Below are 20863 nucleotides of genomic sequence, written 5' to 3' on the forward strand. Positions count from 1 at the left end.
GATAAACTGTTCACTTATCACTTAATACAAAATAAACTTAAATATTACTATTTTAGTACTTTAACAATTTAGTAACTTAATAAATTCAAATTTTAAACTTCAGATTTGAGATTTCAGTTTATCAAACGCACACTGAAAATGTTCCTTTTGTATCTTATTCCCTTTGCCCCTCTTTTGTATTTCCCCCTTTTTGGATGATATTAGGGGTCTTTCACCACCTCGATGACTGTACTTAACAGTTTATAAGTGCTTTTCTTTATTTATGCTAGCTTTTCATTTTCTACTGCCCAATTTTTCCCATTCGGTAGTTCAATTTATGATCTAAGCTATTAAGATAGTAGATTGTCAAACCTACTCGGCTACGATTATCTACTTAGCTAGGGAGTTTTGTGTCAATTCTGCTAATTATTAATTGCCAAAGAATACGTTTTGAATTCTTACCATGCGTTTGGAGATGCAATTAAACTTGTTCAAGGTGGTTCCATTCTCTATGCACGCAATATTAGGATAAAGTAAAAAAAATGGAGTTGGGATTTTGCGTAAATTTGAAGCATAAATGGCCTTGGAGAAATTTTGCATTTAATGACCATTTGAGTAATAATGCAATTGGTCTATAATATGGTTGAAGTTTGAAAACTAAAGTTTGAAATATGAACCTTGACATTTGAATCCGTTAAGTTATGAAATTATTAAATACTATGGGTGCATTTGAGTAAAGTTTACCTAAGTAATTTAGAGCCACTTGATTAATTAAAACATTCTATTTTTTGTTATCAAACACATTTGAACATATTAACGTCTGAACTCGTTAAATTTAAGTGTTGAATTGAGTAATCAAACAGCGCCTAAATCTAATACATTTGAGTGTATATCACGTTCAGTGCTCACTTATCACTTATTTTTTGGAATAAATTTCGTCTAGAAAATTTAGTATCACTTAATTAATTAATTCAGATATTCTATTTTTTTGTTATCAAATGAGTCTGAACATATCAAGATTTAAACCTATTAAGTTTAGGTGTTGAATTGAATTATCAAATACGGCCTAAGTCTCAAGTTATTCCAACAACATACATAATCCTTTCAATTTTGCTGGAAACAAAGCCTGGAACGTATTCTTGCTTTGAGACAATGAATAAAGCTAACAAAAGAAGTTTTCATAAAACTGATTACTTAATTTGCAAGTAAGATGCATATGAATGATCGTTAAGGCGATGCAGCATCCACAATAGAATTTGGAAACCCTTAACATAAAATCAAGATATCTTTGTCCTGACTCCTGATAGTGCAGCATCTATGATTACAAATTAATGTCTTTACTTGGTCTCAGAAAAGCACTTGTTCAGATTCGAATCATGTACTAGCTAGGAGGGCAGAGAAGTACAAAGTGGCAGACACATACATGAATGAGCATAAAATTTTAGGGTATCAAAATCTTCAACCGAGAAGAAGAACCCCAAAGGAGGGTGGAAAACCGGAATTGCTGGATTTATCTGAGTTAAATCAAATCCCACTCCTTTCCCGCTTCTTAAATTCGACTCTTCCCCCGTTTTAAAAAAAAAAAAAAAAAAAAAGGCCCATTAAATCATAGCAAGAGTGCAAGACTATCCCCATGAATACAGCAGTTGTTTATATTTGAAGTTCTATAATGGCCCATTGAATCATAGCAAGTTCTATAATAACGATGATGCTGGCCTATTGAATTCTTATAGTTTTAAAGTTTAGCTCAAGAAATGGAAGCAAATTACCAAAACTAATGCAACCGTTTATTTTTATGGAAGAATTCGAGGCACAAAAATAATGAAGGGAAATAGGCAAAATCTGGTCGTCTCTTTGTCTCTTAGTTTAATAAATTTTAAAAAAAAAAGAAAAAGAAAAAGATTAATTGAGAAATGGACCGACAGATGACAAACTTAAGTTGGGCTTTGATAGTTAAATGGGCTCAAACCAACGGAATCTTCTAAGTCTGGATTGATCAACCAAACTATTCCAGAAGGCTTGACCACCTCTTATGTTTGTCATAATTCCACCTGCCGCTCCCCAAGTTTCTGATTTTGCTATGTCATGGCTACCTCCCGTGGTTAGTAAATACTCGTATAATACATATTTGTACGTATTATTTATAAAAGGCCTTTCATATTTCATATGCTTTAAAAATATTTTGAAAAATATTCATATGAATTATGAATAAAAACATGAATAAAACGCGTAACAATAGGAATTATAATTCAATTTTTTTAAAAAAAAAAATTAAAATTTGAGTAAGGACAATGACTTATCTTCTTGGTTATATATAAAACAATAGCGACATATAACATAATTCTGTATATTCATACATATAAAAGTAATACGTTGATAAAATTTTGATAAATTTAGCATCTCATATACAAGAATATGAGTTAAAATTGGTAGAAATGTAGCATAATCTTTTAAAAAAAATATATGGTAAATTTATCCGTATCTTTTGTTCCATAACTTTCAAATATATTCATATTATTCACATACGAATTTATATGCATAATTTTGCTGAACATGTATTTTTATTTCAAACTTTTAATCATACTTTTGAAAAATTCCGTATAATGTACATACATATAATTTTTTGTATTATAACCATATCATACTCTACTACTTACCATTTTTTATTTGCCGTTTACTATTTCTTTATCCAGTTTGTAATACCAATGTCCTTTTTATGTTTAGAGTAATTTGATGACTAAATTAAATAGGAATCATCATACCGAGCACGAATTCCTACTTGTCTCATTCCGAAAAACTAGAAAAATAAAGCGTTTACTTTTTTCTGAATTATTTTGTTTTTCTGGTCCAAATCGATGACTTGAAAACTAAACAAATAAAAAATACTGAAAATTATATATAAACTTGTTTGTGATGTTTTCAAGTTGGTACAAAAAATTATTTGCATTATTAGAAAATATTTTAAGTTATTGTTATAAGTATTGTAAATTATTTATAATTCTAAATATCTTAATATTTCCTGTCCAAACGAGTGACATAAAAGACTATTAAAAGGCCCTTCGAGCCCATTATCAACTTTTAAGTTTCAATTAAATAACCATATCAACCAAGTTTACAAAAATTAAGAAATAAATGTTTGTGTTATGACAATAAAGAGTCAACAAGAAAAAGGTAAATTTAGAATGAGATTATATTTTCTCTTTCATAATGAGTTTTGTTTAATAATATATTTGGAAGTAGGTTGCAAAAACTAGAAAAATACCGAAAGTAAGGGAGGCAAGTGAGATTTTTAAAATTCAAAGATATTGAGTAATACTATTAGAAATGTTACGGGATGTTTTTGTTTTCTAAAGTAGGATGATTTCAGAAAACTACCTTGGGATTTCTCATAATATCACGTAGTATCTCTAAAGTTTCTAAAATCTCACTCACCTCTCTTAAATTGATAATTTTTGAAATATTTTAGCCCTTTTGGGGGAAAAGTAAGAGAGATAAAATTTTACTTTCAATACTACCCATATATTGTTCTATTTATGAAACTTACATCAACAATAAAAATTAAAATAAGGCTAAAAAGGAAAGTTAAAAATTTTAGAAATTGCATATGTTGTTTTCAAAGAACAAAAATAGCATAGGGAATTTTTTGACATTTTATCATAAGATCATCTTTTGAATTATCTTTTTAATACTAGCTTATTCATAATTTTTTTCTATAAATAGGGTTTGCATGCAAGATACTTGCATATTTTAATTTTGAGTACAACTTGAATTATATCATGTATTAAAACATATTTTCTAAAAACTTTACTTGACTTCCTTAAATCTGCCCGACAAAATTTTTTATGAATAAAATTATTTGCCAACATCCTTTTTAAGTGATTGACATTACTAAATTTAGCTTAGCCACCTCCTTTTCTACCCCTACCACCTGAATACATAGAAATATGAACTAATATTTGATGTGCATTTGTTTTTTTTTTTTTTTGGAATTTTTGGTTAAATAATTATTAAGAATGCCAAGGCAATTTCGTCAATTTATGACCGCTGAAGTCTGACCTCTAACCTCGAGAAACCTCAAGAGGTTCCATCTTTTTTAACTTTTGTACAGCTTGAAACCAAGATTGGGAATATCTGGTGAAAGCAACCGAAAAGGACTGTGATCTACTGTAGCCATTCCTCCCTCGAGTGAGTTTCCTCCCACTACTTTCCTCTCCAAATTTCACCGCCACCGGTGTCTATGATGTGAAAGCCTCCTCCTTTTCTTCTTCGCCCTTTTATTTTTCCTTCTGCTTCTCTTGAATCTTTGCCACCCCACTTGCTGTTTAATTGAAGAGTCTTCAAAGAGAGAATTTTGGGTTAAAGATTGATTTGTTATGGCTGTGTTTCTGTGCAATTTCTCATGACTTGGATGCGGGTAAGTAGTTTTTTTTTTTTTTGTAATTTTTGTAATTTGTTTATATCCTAAGAGTCTTTGTAAATTATGGTGAAAGTCTCCGTTCATGGATATCTGATGAGCCAAAGCGGGATAACTCGGTAGACTCGGCCGGTCTTTTGAGTCCCGGAGTCGACTTAGCCCGGGATATGGCGGAACGAGTTTCCACCGGCTCCACGGTCTCCAGGCGGAACGGTCGTGGAATGGAAGCTAAAGTTCCGGTGACTACTTGGCTAGGTCGACCCGGACTCGGCCGAGTCTTTGAACTGGCTTTGGCAATCTTTTACCATTGAAACTGACTAATATAATGTGTTTAGATTCGTGAATTTCGTTGCAGCTGTCTGCTACTAGAAGATATAAATTTTATTACTTGAAGAAAGGATTACCTAGTGTCATTCGATTATGTCTCAATTTTTTGCCTTTTTACTCGAGCAGCTGAACCATTCCATGCTTGCTGTTGTGTGTGCGTTTTAATGTGTATTGTTAGCATGTCTTCAAGTTGGTCTTCGATTTAGAGATCATTTTGTACTTTTAGAAGATTGATTTGAATAGTTTAGGTCTAAGTTTGTTTATTAGTTAGCATGTTTCCGTGCAATTTTTTACTTCTAAGACCTCATCCCAGACAAGCATTTGCCTGCCATTTGTGTGCAGCGTCAGTTCATGTTTTATTCATCCATATGCGATTAATTCGATAGACCTACTGTTTTTTAAACATATTGATTGACATCACCATAATTTTCAATAAGTTGGATTAACAGGGAAATTTGTGTTCGAAGGTTCAGTTTTGGCTTATTTGAGACTATATAATATGGTGTGACCTAGATTTGTAACATTTCAGCAAGATTAAGTTGGGAAATTCTGAATCCTAAGCCAATTGAATTTACTGTGTCAAAACTGAATTTTATTGGAATAGAAGTCAAAACAGAAAAGTAGAAAAAACATATACGTGGTATTGCCAATTTAAGAATTGGAGGTTATATGTGACACTGACTTTCATTCTGCCTTCAAATTTTCTGCAGGAAAGAACTTGGGTCTGGTACTTGGGAAGAAGCTTCACTAAAATTTACTGATAAGTTTCAGCTGGAAGCACAATGTCTATACCAAAATGACTTGTCCAGATGTTCCAGTAGAAGGAGAAGATTCCTCTACTTCGAGAAAAGTGGTATACACTTGTTCATAGTCCGTAGAGTCTAAGAAATACAAGCATTGTTTTGTCCCATTTTCTTTTTGAATCATTCTTTTAGATCTCAATCTTTTGGTAGGTTGTTGAACCTCAAAAGTTTAATTCCCTTATGAAGACCACATACCTCTCGTGCATGACCTAGATCTTTTTTATTTTGGTGCAGCTGTTAATCTATTGATCCTGATATAAGGTACTTAATCATTCTATCATGTTTATCTGCATTTTACACTCTTCTTTCCATCTCTGATATAAGGTACTTAATCATAGCAGATATATGCTATAATTATCTGCGTCGTACACCCTTCTGCATTAGGTTCTTTGTAATTATTCTGGAATCTGTTTGTTCTTTCCTCAATCCTTTATTTTATAATAAATCTGATGTGTGCAATGGTTGTTTATTCTGTTTTTGCCATAGAGCAAAGGAGCATCTGAAAAGGTGGCAGTCTTGAGAGTATGTTCCATTTTCTTGTCAATAATTCTTTTATGAATTGGCTATTGTCGATTTTTGCTTAAACGACTTTTTTATCAGCACCTTTTGATTTTCATGTTTAGAAGAGATTTTTTTTTCAGTTTTTTGTTTCAAAATAGTTCGGACAATTTTTGATATTTTTAGGTTCTTTGGGGGTGCTAAGTTGAGAATACTCTAATTATTGTAGACAACTCTTTTATGGGCTTACTTTCAATTTTTCCAGATGTATCAGAGCCTTTTTTTTCTCTTTTCTGGAGAACTCTGTTGTTTTTTTTTTTTGGGATGAAAAAAGGAATACTTTTTGATGCTTCTAATTTCCTAATGTGATACTTATGCCTTTCAAAAGGAATACTTGTTTTTTGCTTCTAATTTCCTCTCATTTCGTTGATGCTTCTTTTATTGTTGGATCTCATTCTTTTATTCTCATTACTTCACTGCTTTTTTTTTTTTAGTACTCTAATATCTAAATTAGGATTTAGGCAATTGATAAAGCTAACTTGGACTGAGAAAATTGTTGGGTAAGTTTCCAGCATTTGCAAACTTTTTGAGCCTTTCAATGGATTTCTAGCGTAATGTGATTGGCGGAGTAGGATGCTTTTGACCTGTGCTTAGGAATTATTGTTGATGATAATACTATTGTATCCGATATTAGATGAGAATACTATTATGTTTACTACAATTTCCATGACTTTTGTGTTGTACTTTAGTTTGTTTTAGATTGTTAACCTTCAAATTACTTGACCTTGAGATGAATTTTTTTATGGTACAGCATCTTTTACAATTTCATGAAATATGTAGTCCAGTAGGTAAAACCAGGGGGGGGGGGGGGCATACTTAATATTTCTTCCGTAACATTAGAATTATTTTGTAAATGAGTTTCTGTCTATAAATTCCTCTGTTCAGAAAAAAAAATCATGATTATCCTTTTCAACTTCTGGAAATGAAATTCTTGTTACTTTAAAGGTAATACATGATTATGAATTATATAATATAATCCCCTTAATTGTAGTCTCCATTCACTACATTCATTTGTCGAATTTTGCATCATATTGACATAACACAAAACCTAAAATGTTACCTACATGTCATACAATTATTCTTCTCTAAATTCATTCCTCGTTCTTCGATCTTTTTCACCCTTTTCAATTTAACAGCATATAATTTTCCCTTGGTTGGCACCTTATTATCCTCAAACTGTGTGTAGGACGGTTCTTCATCTCCTATTACAGTTAGTTAAAGGCACAACAAAGACAGGATTTAAAAAGAAAAAGATGTACCTGAAAAAGCCCTTCTGGAATGCCAGCTCAGCCTCGGAGCCTGAGACTCAGCCTGAATCGGCAGTGGTGGAACTGGTCAACTCGCTGGACCAGCAAAGACTCTACAGAGAAGTCACACTTGCACTCCGAACTGGACTCAGAGAAGCCCAGGCGGAGTTCTCATTCCTCCGAGTGAGGGGCCTCCGCAGCATCCTCAAATTCCTCCGATGCGTGGCAGAGTCTGACTCCACCATCAACCTCTTCTCCAGCACCCAGTCCATACCTGAACTCCAAGGTAAAGCCCAATTCTTCATTCTTCCTGATATAATTAGGTGCAATTCTGCCAAAAAAAAAAAAGTATTCTTGGTAGCAAATGTGAATGCAGACTAATGCAGCATTTGGTTTTCTGGATTTATATATTTTTTTAAAAAAATTAGTGGTACCGGTGCTATTCCAACATTCCCTAAAAGATTTGGAGGATCAGACAGTGACGAATGTGGAACACATATTCAGTGTAGAGGCGATAAAGATTACTAGTCCTTCCATGGATGATGAGGTAGCCCTTGCCCTGAGAGTTCTTGAAGGCTGCTGTCTCCTCCACCCTCCCAGCACTATTTTAGCCCATCAGCACAATGCCATTCCGGTATATAAATCTTCTTATATAAGACAATATTTTTCTACTTATCATCGTTTTTATCTCCTCGTAATCGTGTGTCAGTTGATTTAGAAACTAGATTTGTCTTCCGAAGGTTATGACATGTAATATATGTGATTGAGCTCTACCTTTGCCAACTTGTCTTTCCAATCGAACATAATTAGCTGCAAGATTTTACCAGCTAGGATTTCAGATTAATTATATTTTGACCCCACTACTGCACTTTCTATATAATGCAATTACACCTTGAGTTGTTGGATGTTCCTGTTACATGGTTTCTAGCTCAGCTACTTTCTATTTCCAACACAGTCAACTAATTCTGAAACTATGATCTTCATGATTCAGAAATGTTCTTCTTTTGAGTAGTATGTTCTTTGAGCTTTAGGAAAACTTGCCTCTTTATTGTAATTTGTTATAATTCTAAATCATCTTTAAAAGGTTGAAATCTCGACCTTTAAGCCACTTTTGCAATGTAATTTTTTTTTCCATACTTTCAGGTTCTAATGAATATATTGTCAACTCGTGGTGTGCTTGAACAAGGTGCATGTTTAGATGCTCTAATCTCAATAATGCTGGATTCATCAGCCAATCAAATGGTATTTACTTTGCAATTTGTTGCTCATTCTATCATTGATACAACTTAGAGTAGGCGTGGCTTTGGATAGCCTGAATGTCCTCATTCAGTGAAAGTATCTTGGTAATTAGCCTCTTTTGAACCTCTTTGCAATAGTTTAGCCCATGGCAAAAAATTTAATCTTTTTCAGTTTAAGGTCTTGCTAAACCTAGAAGTAAATGATAGTGTGCGGGGAAAATTGAGCTCCACTACCAGGTGCACTGTGCTTTCCCTTGTCCACAAGTACTGCTGCTATACTAGGAAAAACTATTTGCTGCAGCCTGATGGAGAGGACCGGAGAGGGGATTGTTGTTGTTATGAGGGAAAAGCTTCTTTAGCTGCTGGACTTCTAGCCTTAACAAAGTGCAAATCCACTTAATTCTCCTTTCCTTTTCTACATATAGTTGCTTTCTAGTAGATTATGAAATCCAGAACTTATCACCTCTCTTATCCTGAATAAATAAGTACTACTTTTGTTCTGTTCATATGCTTACGTGACACATTTTTGGTGAATTATATACCAGGATTTTGAGAGGTGCAATGGGATCGAGGAAGTTGCTGTACTGATACGAGATCAACAAATAGATGAAATTCTAAGGTACCTCTTTAAGTTGGACCTCAGTAGCGTGCATGCTTATCTAATCTTCACTAGCATGATCTTCAATATTCAAGTTGATATTCCTCTTTGCATGACAACAACAATAGATTGTATTTGTTGGTTGGTAATAAGAATAAGAAAAGTTTAGAAACTTTGGTACGACTTAGAAACTTATTGCCCTGATTATGACATCTTTTTCCACTCAGACTCATGTTGTTTTTATATGAAGACGACTTGTTAAAATTGGGATGTAGCTTTCATCTCTTTTTTTCATTCCTCTCTTTTTCTAATCCCCCCTTCACTTAGGAATCTGACCTACTGACATGGTAATTTAGTGACTGCCATACCGAAGTTGACAGAAATTGCTCTGCGCCAATTTGATTTCCTTTGTTTTGTTCTTTAGATGTATGTGAGCTTTTCTTTCTTTGGCTAGGCTGAAATGTGGAGAGTTCCTGTTGCTTCTTATTGGACATGTAGATGGGAGAGATAGGCCTCCCATGGCAAGCATACACGAAGACGTAAGGCGATTTCTTGGGGAAAAATCCGCCTCATTGATATGGGCCGCTAGTCAGTTTGGCTCAACCCTTGATCCAGAGGAGAGATTGACAACTTTGCACATTCTAGCTCGCAGGGTGCTGGAGTCTATTGATCTTTATTGAAGCAATTACGGGCTGTTTTCAGATGTATCTTTAGCACAGTAAGACACGTCACTTAAGGTCAAGCTTGGTATGCACTGTTAGTGTAAAAATGCAGCGTGTAGAGATTGATGGTGCTGTAAGTTTTGGTGAAAGTTACACATACAGCAGTTACTAATTTATTAATCTTGTGCCAAACTCACGTTATTAAGCTAAGAATGCGTGAATTTCATTTTTGTGTTCAATCCACCCGCATCCTGGGGACCTGGACTTTTATGCATTTGTCTATCAGTTATTTAACTGTCTGGTTCATGCAAGATCACTCCATCTGCCTGTTGAAGCATATAAAATTGCCAACATAACGTGGTTTTGTGTATTATTTGGCTTCAAATCATTGACTTCGCTTGATGCTAGTTCTCCAATCATGATATTTCCAGCACTCCAGATTACTACGGTTGGCTCCATTGGCATCTTCCGATTGACATCACATGCCTCATCAAGCCTCCCTGCTCGGCTCAGAAAGGTCAACTAAGCAAGTTTAGAGCTTTAGTGTGGGAAGCACATCAATCATAGTATGGTATCATGCTATAGAACTCTCGTCCTGCTTCAACTGATCCTAAATGGATGCACGAAGAAAGAGCAGACAGGAATGTATAGCATCTGGCTAAGAACCCCATTAACAAGCTATCTGCGGAAGAAGGCAATTCCTTCTTCATGAGTAGCATGGCAATTCCTCATACTAGAACGAGCAACATCTTCTTGCCTAGCTCTTTCAGTCCACCAGAATCGAGCGGATGGCACAAGATTCTTTCGAGCAGGTAAAATAGGAACAGAGGACTCCAACAGTGAGTCCTAGTCTCTGTAAACGGAGGCAGAAAATGAACCAAGTGCCATTCGAAAAGAAAGAATATAACATCAAGTACAACTTAATCATTCAAATTTGTATCTTGGGAGGAGGTTTCAAATTGTTTCCCACCCAAAAAAAGGGGGACAATGAAAAGAAAATCCACAAGTAAGAAACACACGAGCATTGGCTAATTTCTCTTTAAGTACATCAGTTCCAAAACACAAATCCAATGACCAGAACTTTACACCACGAAGATAAGATGATGGTGAGAATTATGCAAACAGTTGAATCTTGACCGTAGAAGCTTGTGTTTCATGTTGCTTACAGACATTAGAACCTTCAACGATTTGGTTCGACACGATATTACAGATATTAATATACTTTCTTCTGTTTCTTGTCCTGCCATTCTTTGATTTCTGAATCTATCCTTGTCTTCACACGAGCATGGAAACCAGGATATGGTTCATAGCCAAAGAAAGAGAGAGCCTATGAATTTCCAACAAATGAGAGTAATGCATCAGCCAAACCATTCAAGTATTGAAACATTTCTAGAATTTCCGGAAGTAATAAATTCACCTCAAACAATACAAAGAAAGGTGCCATGAGGAATGCTTGAGTGAGGTTGTCCAATAGAGCAGGCGCTCGATTCTACAAAATCACAAAGCTTAAACATAACTAAAAAAGAAAACAATTGCACAATTGGTGATGCATCAAATCATATGATGGTTCACCTCAAAAACTCCATGGCCAATGAACTGTCCGGTCCAACAAAATAACTGAGCTGCCAAAACAACCTGATAATATGTTTAATGAGATTAGAATCAATATCAATCACTTAGAAGACTGCTAAAATATATGATGACTATTAAACTATCATTAAGATCCTCAAACTGTCAAGTGTTAATTGTAAAGCTTCAATTAGAACCTTGAAACACTATGTTGGATAAAATGTTCTTCCAGTTCTAAGTTCAACATCATATTTCTAAATTTGCAGTGTATGGACATGTTCAACAGGTTAGTTCTTTGAGTAGGATTCTGCTGGTCCAGGTAGAAGGTAACTTCAATACACAACTATCACAATAGAGGGGTAATTTGTTCCTTCTCGCTAGCTAACATGGATTTAGTCTGGGATTTTGTGTCTGTTCTGCTTACCAAGTACCAAACCATAAATTCAGCATGACTGTTGTGAACAGTTCTTGTTTAAAATTTCCTTGCACAACAAGTACAAATGTGCGCTCAATTACATTGAATGGTGAGTGCTAAAAAATCCTACCAAATCATTCTTAGAATCATCTACAGAACCAGATGCAACCTTTTACATAAAGTTTGATACCAGTAGCAAAATAGGCCTGTAATGCTATGTAACAAAATGAAGGATGCTACAATTTCAAAATTTATATGTTATTGTCTAAATAACCCAGCACAAGAGTTTCTTTTCTTATCCTCATCCCTCATCCAAAGAAGGTCCATTCTTTTATAACACACTTTTAGCATCTGCATATGCTTTTATATCGGAAACCAACTCCAGTAAATCCAGGAAGGAGTCTTGATTTTAAACATCGAATAAAGTTTCCAAAAGACAATTGAATCCAGAAGTACAAAATAATATAATTTCTACTTTTCTAGGAATTATACATGTAAAAAAGGCAACATAATCACGACAGTACATTCTTGGCATAATAATAAGTTCTTCACAAGGTACAGAGAGAGAGAGAGAGAGAGAGAAGATTATTAACATATTCACATGAAAATTCAAAAGCCATGAGAGGCTGCCTTGGAGATCTGAACACGATTAAACCATTCTAAACAAGAATTTATGAATCCACAATAAGGTCCAATAACAACTAAGCACATCAGGACCAAATTGACAAGGAAATCAAAAACCATAACGATCAAAATGAAAAGCAAAAACCTGCTACAGTTATAAAATTTCTTGTAAAGTTGAAAGAGATAGCATGGCTAAGCCCCTGATCAAGGTGCTCTATTGGCATGTAAGATGAGCATGGAAATCTAAGCCTAAAACTTTTACGCCAGAGTCTAGCATTCAAGCACAATGAAATCATGCTCATGCAGGATGCTTTTGAGTGCCCGTTAGCACCATGGGACCAAGTTCTAGTTTATAAGATCCCATCTCTGGTGAAACAAACTGTTATATTAAGACGAAAAACTTAAGAAATTCAGCAGAAGTGCTCAAGTTTCTGCAAATATCTAGCTTGATTATAGTTGTCTGCTAGGGCTCCTGATCAAAAGTGTGCATTCAAATATGGCAGTCTACCAGAAACAATGAAATTATATAGCTAAGTAAAGATGGGCTATAATGTCAGCCAAAAAGACAGATTTAATGCCAATCCTTGAGTAGACAAAATGAATAACCCATCAAATGGGGACTCAATAAAAGGTGTAAAGTTTGACAGAAGAAACCCTCATCCTCTAAATTCCTTACTTCATTTTAATTAAGCCAATAGTCATAATTTTTAGCACTTTAACCTTGAAAATCAATATGTATTCCTTTTTCAATCTATAGCTCCAGGAGAATTTGAATGAAGTCCACCAAACAGTAAAGTGTACCATATCTTTGATCCATGTAAGACATAACTTCCCTGAAGTATACTTGCCTAAGAGATTTCTTACCAACTACAGACATGCTGCAGCAGCAAAAATAATAATAATAATAACAGCATGATCGTTTGAGAGAAAACCTGGTTAAGTCATTTAAGTCTTTAAGCCTCCCAAACTTCAAGTGAAGGGTAGTTCATGTAGTTCTTGGATAATCAAATAATTTTTCCCCAACCAAATTATTTCCCAAAATACATGGATGGAAAACACTGCCATGTGCAATGTCTCTTGCAGGTCACAAGCACGATTATTATCGTCCCAACCAAAAATCTCCTGAACAGGTATTGAATCAACTACAATTAGATTCTAAAGGGAAAGGCCCTCAACAGGAAAACACGGTGACAAGATTGTTGGCTATAACTAATCTATTCAAATTTCTACAACAACCCACAATGTACATTACACTGCAAAAAGTAACCAATCATTCAGTCCCTGTTTCATTTCTCAGATGAAATGTACTAAGTTTTCTCTGGTTCTGAAACATATGATACCTCAGCTGTTCCTGCACAATATACAGTTCCCCTATCAACATCCCTAAAACATCTACACTATCTCAGCTCTAAAACTCGTACATATGTTTTAAATTCCAGCATATTCATCCTTCAAAAAACAGCTCTAAAACTATAGATAAGCCTACTAGGAAATCCTGAACGTATCCAACTAAACACCCCACAAGGAAATTGAAAGATATACTTTCAGAGAAATTCCAGGCAGCCAAAAATTAATTCATTCGTTTACACACTATTTTCATCCCAACATACAGATGGAAAAGAAAGAATTCAGAAACTACAGATATACCTAAAAACCACTAAGTCAAAAAGAAAAAGGTCCAAATAAGCATAAAACAACAGAACTCAAAGAAGACTTTCATTGAATTTGTACAAACAGCTAAAAATAAATCCATACCAGCAAGAAAAAGGATAAGAAAATATTGCATCTTTTTAACAGTACCTTCCAAGCCAGAGAGTACCCCAAGCGATAAGCAATAGAACTGCTGAAAACCCAACAAGCAAAACAAAGCAAAGCGGCCAAAGACCCAGCTTTCTTGTCCAAAGCCACATAGAACAGAGCATAAATCAAAGTAAACAAGAACCCAAAATTGAAAACCAACAAACTATGATCCCACAACACAATCGGAGGAACTGTCTTAAGAACTGATGGAGTAAAATAGAAAAGCATAAGAGCTGTGAAAAAGATTGGCCAAACAAACACCATGTGAATGAAGATATTCAGAGGATTGCTGTGGTATGCACCATAGAAAGCAAAGTGCTTCTCAAGATCAACCAATCCCATCTTTCTTTCCCTCTAATTTCTTGAATTGGGATTTTTTCCTTGAGCTTTTCAAAGATGGGTTTTTGGTATAAGAAGAGGTCGTTGACGAATGCGACCAATTTTGGCTTTTATTCTTCAGAGAGAAAGGGTAGACGCCAAGTTTCTAGAAAGCGTTCACACTCGCGGGTTCGTTGGCCCTGTCGTTTGGACCGAGGATTTGTTCAAGTTTCCGTGTGCCATCACTAGGAGGTTTTCCTAGCCCCTATAATCTGTTGCCATATATTTTCGTATATAATCAGATTAATAATAATATTTGTAAAATAGTATTCTTAAAATCATAAATTATCAATTAAATATGTGGCTAACAATATAAGACTAAACAAAATCAAAAAACCATCAACATTGCAAAAGATAAAAGAAGATGACAAAAGATTGGCAAGTAATTTTATAAATAGCTTACAGAGACGGGAGATGACATGGTGAACACTTAGTGTAAGTTAGTCTTACAGAGACGGGAGATGACATCATGAACACTTGATATAAAGTGTAATGATAAACTGCAATTACAAAATATCAAATATTGAGATCCATGAAGTTGCACAAAAGAACAATTTCTTAATGGATGTCAATATTGTGTCAAAAGATGTAGGTTTAGCAATTTAGATGTAAAGTGCTTCAAGATTAGCAACATTAGCAATTCAAAAAGCTTCAAGCAAGTTCAGAGTTCATTATCACGCTGCTTCTTCAAGGGACTTCCAGGTGCAAGATTAGTTGGATCGAAAGCTGAGAGTGCATTGGTGGGCAGTGAGGCAGGTGTATTAGCTTCAGCAGAATTTGATCCAATTTCAGGAGGTCCAGTTCCAAAAACCAAGACTCTCTTTGCTGTGGTCACTAGAGGCGGCACTTTGTTTGTAGTAGCAAAAGTTTCAGCGATGGTATCAAGCAGTTTTTTGGTTGACGGACTGAAAAATTCATTTTTGTTAACAGACTGCAGCACAATAGCATGTAGGTCTGGAATTTTTCATTCGTTTCTGCAGCTGTGATTGCCATTGGAATGTGAGCTGATTCCTTAGTAATGTATGCCTTGACAATATTATACTTGCCTTCCTTCTGGCCTAGATAATTTGCCTCATAGTAGCGGATGAAACACACAATTGAATGTTTTCCGATTGCAGATGCTAGTTCAGCGGAAAAGTTAAGCTCCTGCAATTTTTTGTTTTAAAGTATAAATAATTATCAAGTGTATCCTGAAATATTAGCTACTTCGTTGGAAGTAGAAGTTCTTATTGTAGATTTTGACTTGGGCAATGATATTCAAATTGTGAGTAACTTCATGTTGTGCAAAAAGAATTGGATCCCAATCATAAGTTATGGAAGGAAACAAAACATATTATACCAAAGACATTATGGAATTACCTACTTATGACACTAAGAACTGTCTTAGCTTCACCACAAAATATACAAGTATGGACAATTCACAAAGCACAATTGTAGAGCAAGTAAAGACTAATCGAATTGGCCATCCATAGTGGATTCCTTACCTGTTTTATTTATTTAATTTTTTTGTATACAAACCTGTAATGTTTTCAATGAAGTACGTAGCTATTGGTAAGAATTCATGCAACCCAACTTGTAGTGCATAGTTATATCAACGCAAATGAATAGGCTGTTTGATAAAGTACGATAAAAGATAAGTAATCCAATCTAACTTTTCTACTTTTCATGCAAATTAAATACAAGAAGGGGTTGGAAGAGGTAAGTTAATATCTTGTTTACAGGGTACCTCAATTGGACTCAAATCTCATACCCTTATCCAGAAAAATGTACCCATTAACAGCCATCATTATTTTTTTTTTGTTGACTACCATCACCTTCCTACTTTTGCTTTATGGGTTTTTTACAACTAAATTTCTAGTAAATTATCCTCACACAATAGCAAGAATTTGACAGTTTGTGGCCTCAGTAACTAACAGAAAAGACTACAAGCATGAAAGTTTAAATCTGCAAGCAAACCAATTACTCTATATTATATGGTTGTTTATATACTCTTATGCAAACAATAGCAGACAATCAAATGAATAGAAAATAACTACAGAACAAAGGTAAAACTAACTGGACACATGACTAATTAAAGCTTAAGGAATTAAGCATATAGAGCCACCACAGTCTAATAACAAAAGCGTAAAAAATCTTGAACTAAGGAGACAATATAGCTAACTACAGAGTTTTTTTGAAAAAAGGAAAGTAGAACTTATTTATATACTCCCTCCATCCCACTTTGATAGTTTTGTTTTCTTTTTTCGTCTGTCTCAAATTGTAGTCCACTTTTCAATTGAAAAATGTAGTTATATTTTAATTTTCCTAAAATATCCTTATTCAATGTAAGTTGTTGTTACTATAAACCTACCCTATTTAATGAGAGTTGATTTTTTTTTTTATTATCAATTCAAGTTCGCTTAAAGTTGTACTCTAATTAATGTAAGGGTATTTTAGAAAAATAACTACCTAAATTGATTGTTCCAACAAAGTTAACTACTTTTCCTTAAACTGTGTAAAAAAAAAAATCAGGACTATCAAAGTGGGACGGAGGGAGTAATATAAAAGTCAGACTGAAGCATTAGACATACCTGGCAACAGTAACAATAAATCAGAGAGGGAAACGTATAAAGCTCTGCGTCTAGGATGAAGTGTAGATTATCCAAGCAACAAAATACAAGGAAAAAGACATATCAGGGAAAGAACATGAACAAAAAAGGGCAAAGGAAAACAGCAAATGTTCATTCTTGCATTAGTTTGCTATATGAAATGTTGCACTATAGAGTTGTTATCAGTGAACACATAGAAGTCCTAGTCATTGAGTCTTGACAAAAAACTATATGGCTGTCTAAAGAATGTCAAAGATGCTAAATAGCTGCATACATAATTTGAACTTTCGAAGCAAATACAGCAAGAGCAATGATGCAGTAATAAACAAAACAAAGTAATTTTAATAGGATATCAGCAGACACCTAAAACCACAACTGAGCCAAATGACAAGTTAATAACCTTCATTTTCTTTTAGAAATGTTTATTACATTTGATGCCTTTGGAGCCCAGCTTTTGGCTAGACTACAACAAGTAGCACCATTCAAATCTCCGTTCTTAAGAAGTAATCATCGGTCTTTTCATTATCCTAAGGTTGTGTCTAGATTAAACAAAACAGCAAGCATATCACACGCAACTTAGGGTAAAACAGGCACAATAACCTAAGTTGCTTAACTGATAGTCATTTGAAGGAGTGACCGAGCTTTGCCTAAAAGGGCTACAATGAATAACAGCCGAATGATGCTCCATATACAATATCCTTAAGAAGTAACCATCATGCTTTTCATTGCTCTAGACAAGTCTAGACTAAATGAAACAGCAAACAAGGCACACAATAAGTAATCAATTAGAAACAAGAAGTACAAAGTCTTAAGTTGCTTAACCAATAGTCACTTAGATGACTAAACAAACTTTGCCAATAACAGCCTCTCTGCATTGACCTTAAAGTTCTCTAAAAAATAGATAATCACTCCTATTCCTCATTTAGAACAACAACAAGTCACATATCTCATATATGTATATTGTAATTAAAAACAAAAGAACTAGTAGCAGGAGATTGAAATTAGTTAAAAAGGAACTTGTCATGTAATAATAACTTTAGCATAGCAGCCACAGCCCCAAAATCAGCACAAGCAAAAGTTTGTCTCACAAAATATATTGTGCGAATGATTTTGGCTCACAAAATCTTGATGTCCATTACTATAATTTTTTTTCTAGTATATATAGCAATTTGACTGTTTGATAGAACATTGGTTATATGCAAACCAATAGGACAACTCAGTTGGCCAGAATTACATCAGTAAATGGATCTTTCTTTTTTGTAGGTATTCCACTAATAATATATATACTCAGGAATTCACCAAATTTCAAAATAAGGATTATTGAACTGGGAGCTGGATTCGTATCTTCATTTTTGGCTTGTTTATTTAGGTGAATGGGTTGCAGCAGCACAATTGGATTGAGAAAATATTAACACAATCACCTACTCAAAAAAACGACCATTTGTTTCACAAAGGATCACACAAAACAAATAGCACCAGCAAACTTAAAATAAATGAAGCAGAAACTGAAGAAAAACTACTAAAAAGAAAAGGGAACGATGAAATTTCACTTTTGAAAATATAGTCACATAAAGGAAGAAAAGCTGCTCATAGATTCAAGAAAGACAACAAGCTGACCTTCAAGTTAAAGGATTCCTTGACTAATGATATGAGCTGCAGCAGAAGGAACCTGTCAATTGAAGCATATGTGTATATTAGAATTTATTAATCGGTCTATTACTCATACGGGGAAAATTTGACAAAAAAAAGGAAAGACTTTTTCTCACCAAAAAGACTCCAAAGAAGAAAGTGTAAAGATCAAGATGCTTCTTCTTGCAGTTTATAAGACAGAGGAGCCAACACCATGCACTGATAAATACCTCTATTCCATTTTTTGATTTCGTAATTCACTGGAAAAGTTACAGGCTAAATGAATAGGAAACCTATTTCTTATCATAATTGGAATAAGGGAAAAATCACATAAGATATTTCTCATCATAATCGTACGGCTGATGAGAATTGAATAGAAAGCATGATTTGAGCAGAAAATTGAATGGCAAAGCTAATGAGAATAGAATGTCATACCTAATCCAACAAAAAGTTCCCAATTTCGCTCCTTTGAAGTACAATTATCACGTGAGTGCCCAACAATTCTTGCAACATGAAATCAATAGAAAGAGAAATGGGTTAACATGAAATCAATTCTTGCAACATGAAATGGGATAATTTGATATTAGAGAAAGAGGAAACCACAGCAAGTGTAGACAATAGCAGTTCACCTACTCCTAATTTTCCTCCTTTGAAGTACAAACACCATGTTAGTGACTAGCAATCTCTGTAACATGAAATCAAGTGTCTGCAGGAGTAGCAGTCGACTTACTGGCTTGAAGAAGGAACTCACAAAACCCATCTCCCAAATCATGTAAAAATCCCAACTTTTTGGCTAGAATAGACGTTTCAAATTTGGTTTGGTAGAATAGCCGTTTGGAATTGGATTTGCTCAGAATAGGTGCGCCGAATTTTGGCTCAGAATAGCCGTCTGGTAGAGAGAAAGGAAGAAAAGGCTTCAACGGCAATTTGAAAAGGAAACAGTTCAATGCCAAAAGAAAGAACAGGTTTCGGACAATTTGGAAGGAATATTTGACTTTTCCACATGGCAAAAGAAAAAGGAAAGCACTAATGAGAAAGAAACAGTTCAATGCCAAAAGAAAGAGAAGGTTTTGAACAATTTGAAAGAAATATTAAGAGAAGGCTTCAGACAATTTGCAAGAAATATTTGACCTTGCCACTTGTCAAATAATTAAGAAGCCACTTGGCAAAAGAAAAGGAAAGCACTAAACCTTTATCTTTTCTTATATACAAGGTAGAAATACTAGTGCAGCGGGGCCTTGCCTTCTTCACTGCTTGCTTTCTTGTGTTGTTTTGGTGTAAGATGTATAATAGCTATTTGTGCTTTGTCTTGATTAATTTGTTTTCTTTCTCAAACCTTGAATACCATGTTGATTTTTTTTTATTTTGAGAAAATTAACATTCCAAAAAATTTGTTTTTCCTCAAAAGAAAAGAAAATTTAAAAAAATAGATTAACAATCTCACTAAATATTAGTAATTACGATACGAAATTTCATAATCAAATGCATAGCAAAAAGAACAAAAATCTAATAAAGCAAATGGTATAAATGGTTACTGAACTGTTTAAGATTTCTTATTTCAGCCGCTAAACTTTTTGTTTAGCACAAATGATTAGTTAACATATTCAACCATAAAAATTATATGCTTTAATTTGTAAGTGATAGAAAATACATTTCATTAGTTAGTGACAAAAATTTGTGATTTTATTAGTTGAGTAACCATTTTGACTAATTACAAAAAATTAATGATCAAAATAAGAAATTTTAAATAATCTAATGACTATTTATGCTATTTGCTGCAAAGTTAGTACAGGGCATTGTGAGATGAGATCATGAGACTCTGTGGATTAGAGGCAAGACCACTAAGATGTTGGAGAAGACAAATATTGGTAGGGTTAATTGAACTTTAACCTATTTAGTAAAAATAAATTGTTGCAACTTATAGCCCCCTGTACAACAGAAGAGAAGTTCTAAATAATCTGGATATTTTTGAATTGGATGTTTTTGGATAGTTTTTTTTTCCAAAAAAAAATTATTATAACTTTTTAAGAAGAC

General features: G+C 34.1%; 2 protein-coding genes and 1 long non-coding RNA gene across 10 annotated transcripts; 1 reads left to right on the forward strand and 2 right to left on the reverse strand.

The window, feature by feature from the left end:
* Window positions 1–3961: 3961 nt before the first annotated feature.
* LOC113742109 (uncharacterized) lies at window positions 3962–10065 on the forward strand. 8 transcript variants are annotated; one of them, XM_027269818.2, is made up of 9 exons: window positions 3962–4393; window positions 5431–5573; window positions 5674–5784; window positions 6010–6045; window positions 7268–7614; window positions 7757–7962; window positions 8472–8570; window positions 9112–9185; window positions 9619–10065. In XM_027269818.2, exons 5-9 carry the CDS (start codon window positions 7335–7337, stop codon window positions 9842–9844), a joined length of 885 nt encoding a protein of 294 aa, XP_027125619.1. In that variant the 5' UTR covers window positions 3962–4393; window positions 5431–5573; window positions 5674–5784; window positions 6010–6045; window positions 7268–7334; the 3' UTR covers window positions 9845–10065. The 8 variants fall into 8 exon arrangements, with proteins under 8 accessions (XP_027125619.1, XP_027125618.1, XP_071904059.1 ...); XM_027269817.2 differs by having other exon boundaries at window positions 5758–5784; XM_072047958.1 differs by having other exon boundaries at window positions 3962–4164; window positions 5758–5784.
* A 665-nt stretch (window positions 10066–10730) lies between these two features.
* On the reverse strand, window positions 10731–14784 carry LOC113742110 (2-hydroxy-palmitic acid dioxygenase MPO1-like). The gene is made up of 4 exons (XM_027269824.2): window positions 14235–14784; window positions 11399–11461; window positions 11244–11315; window positions 10731–11153 (listed from the first exon to the last, which is right to left on the reverse strand). Exons 1-4 carry the CDS (start codon window positions 14574–14576, stop codon window positions 11040–11042), a joined length of 591 nt encoding a protein of 196 aa, XP_027125625.2. The 5' UTR covers window positions 14577–14784; the 3' UTR covers window positions 10731–11039.
* Window positions 14785–14972: 188 nt separating this feature from the next.
* Window positions 14973–19897, reverse strand: LOC140006131 (uncharacterized). The gene is made up of 5 exons (XR_011813765.1): window positions 19463–19897; window positions 19265–19332; window positions 18818–18869; window positions 17183–17232; window positions 14973–15758 (listed from the first exon to the last, which is right to left on the reverse strand). It is a non-coding gene; the product is annotated as an uncharacterized lncRNA (long non-coding RNA).
* Window positions 19898–20863: the final 966 nt, after the last annotated feature.

This window comes from Coffea arabica, chromosome 4e, assembly GCF_036785885.1.
Source record: "Coffea arabica cultivar ET-39 chromosome 4e, Coffea Arabica ET-39 HiFi, whole genome shotgun sequence".
NCBI classification, from domain to species: domain Eukaryota; kingdom Viridiplantae; phylum Streptophyta; class Magnoliopsida; order Gentianales; family Rubiaceae; genus Coffea; species Coffea arabica.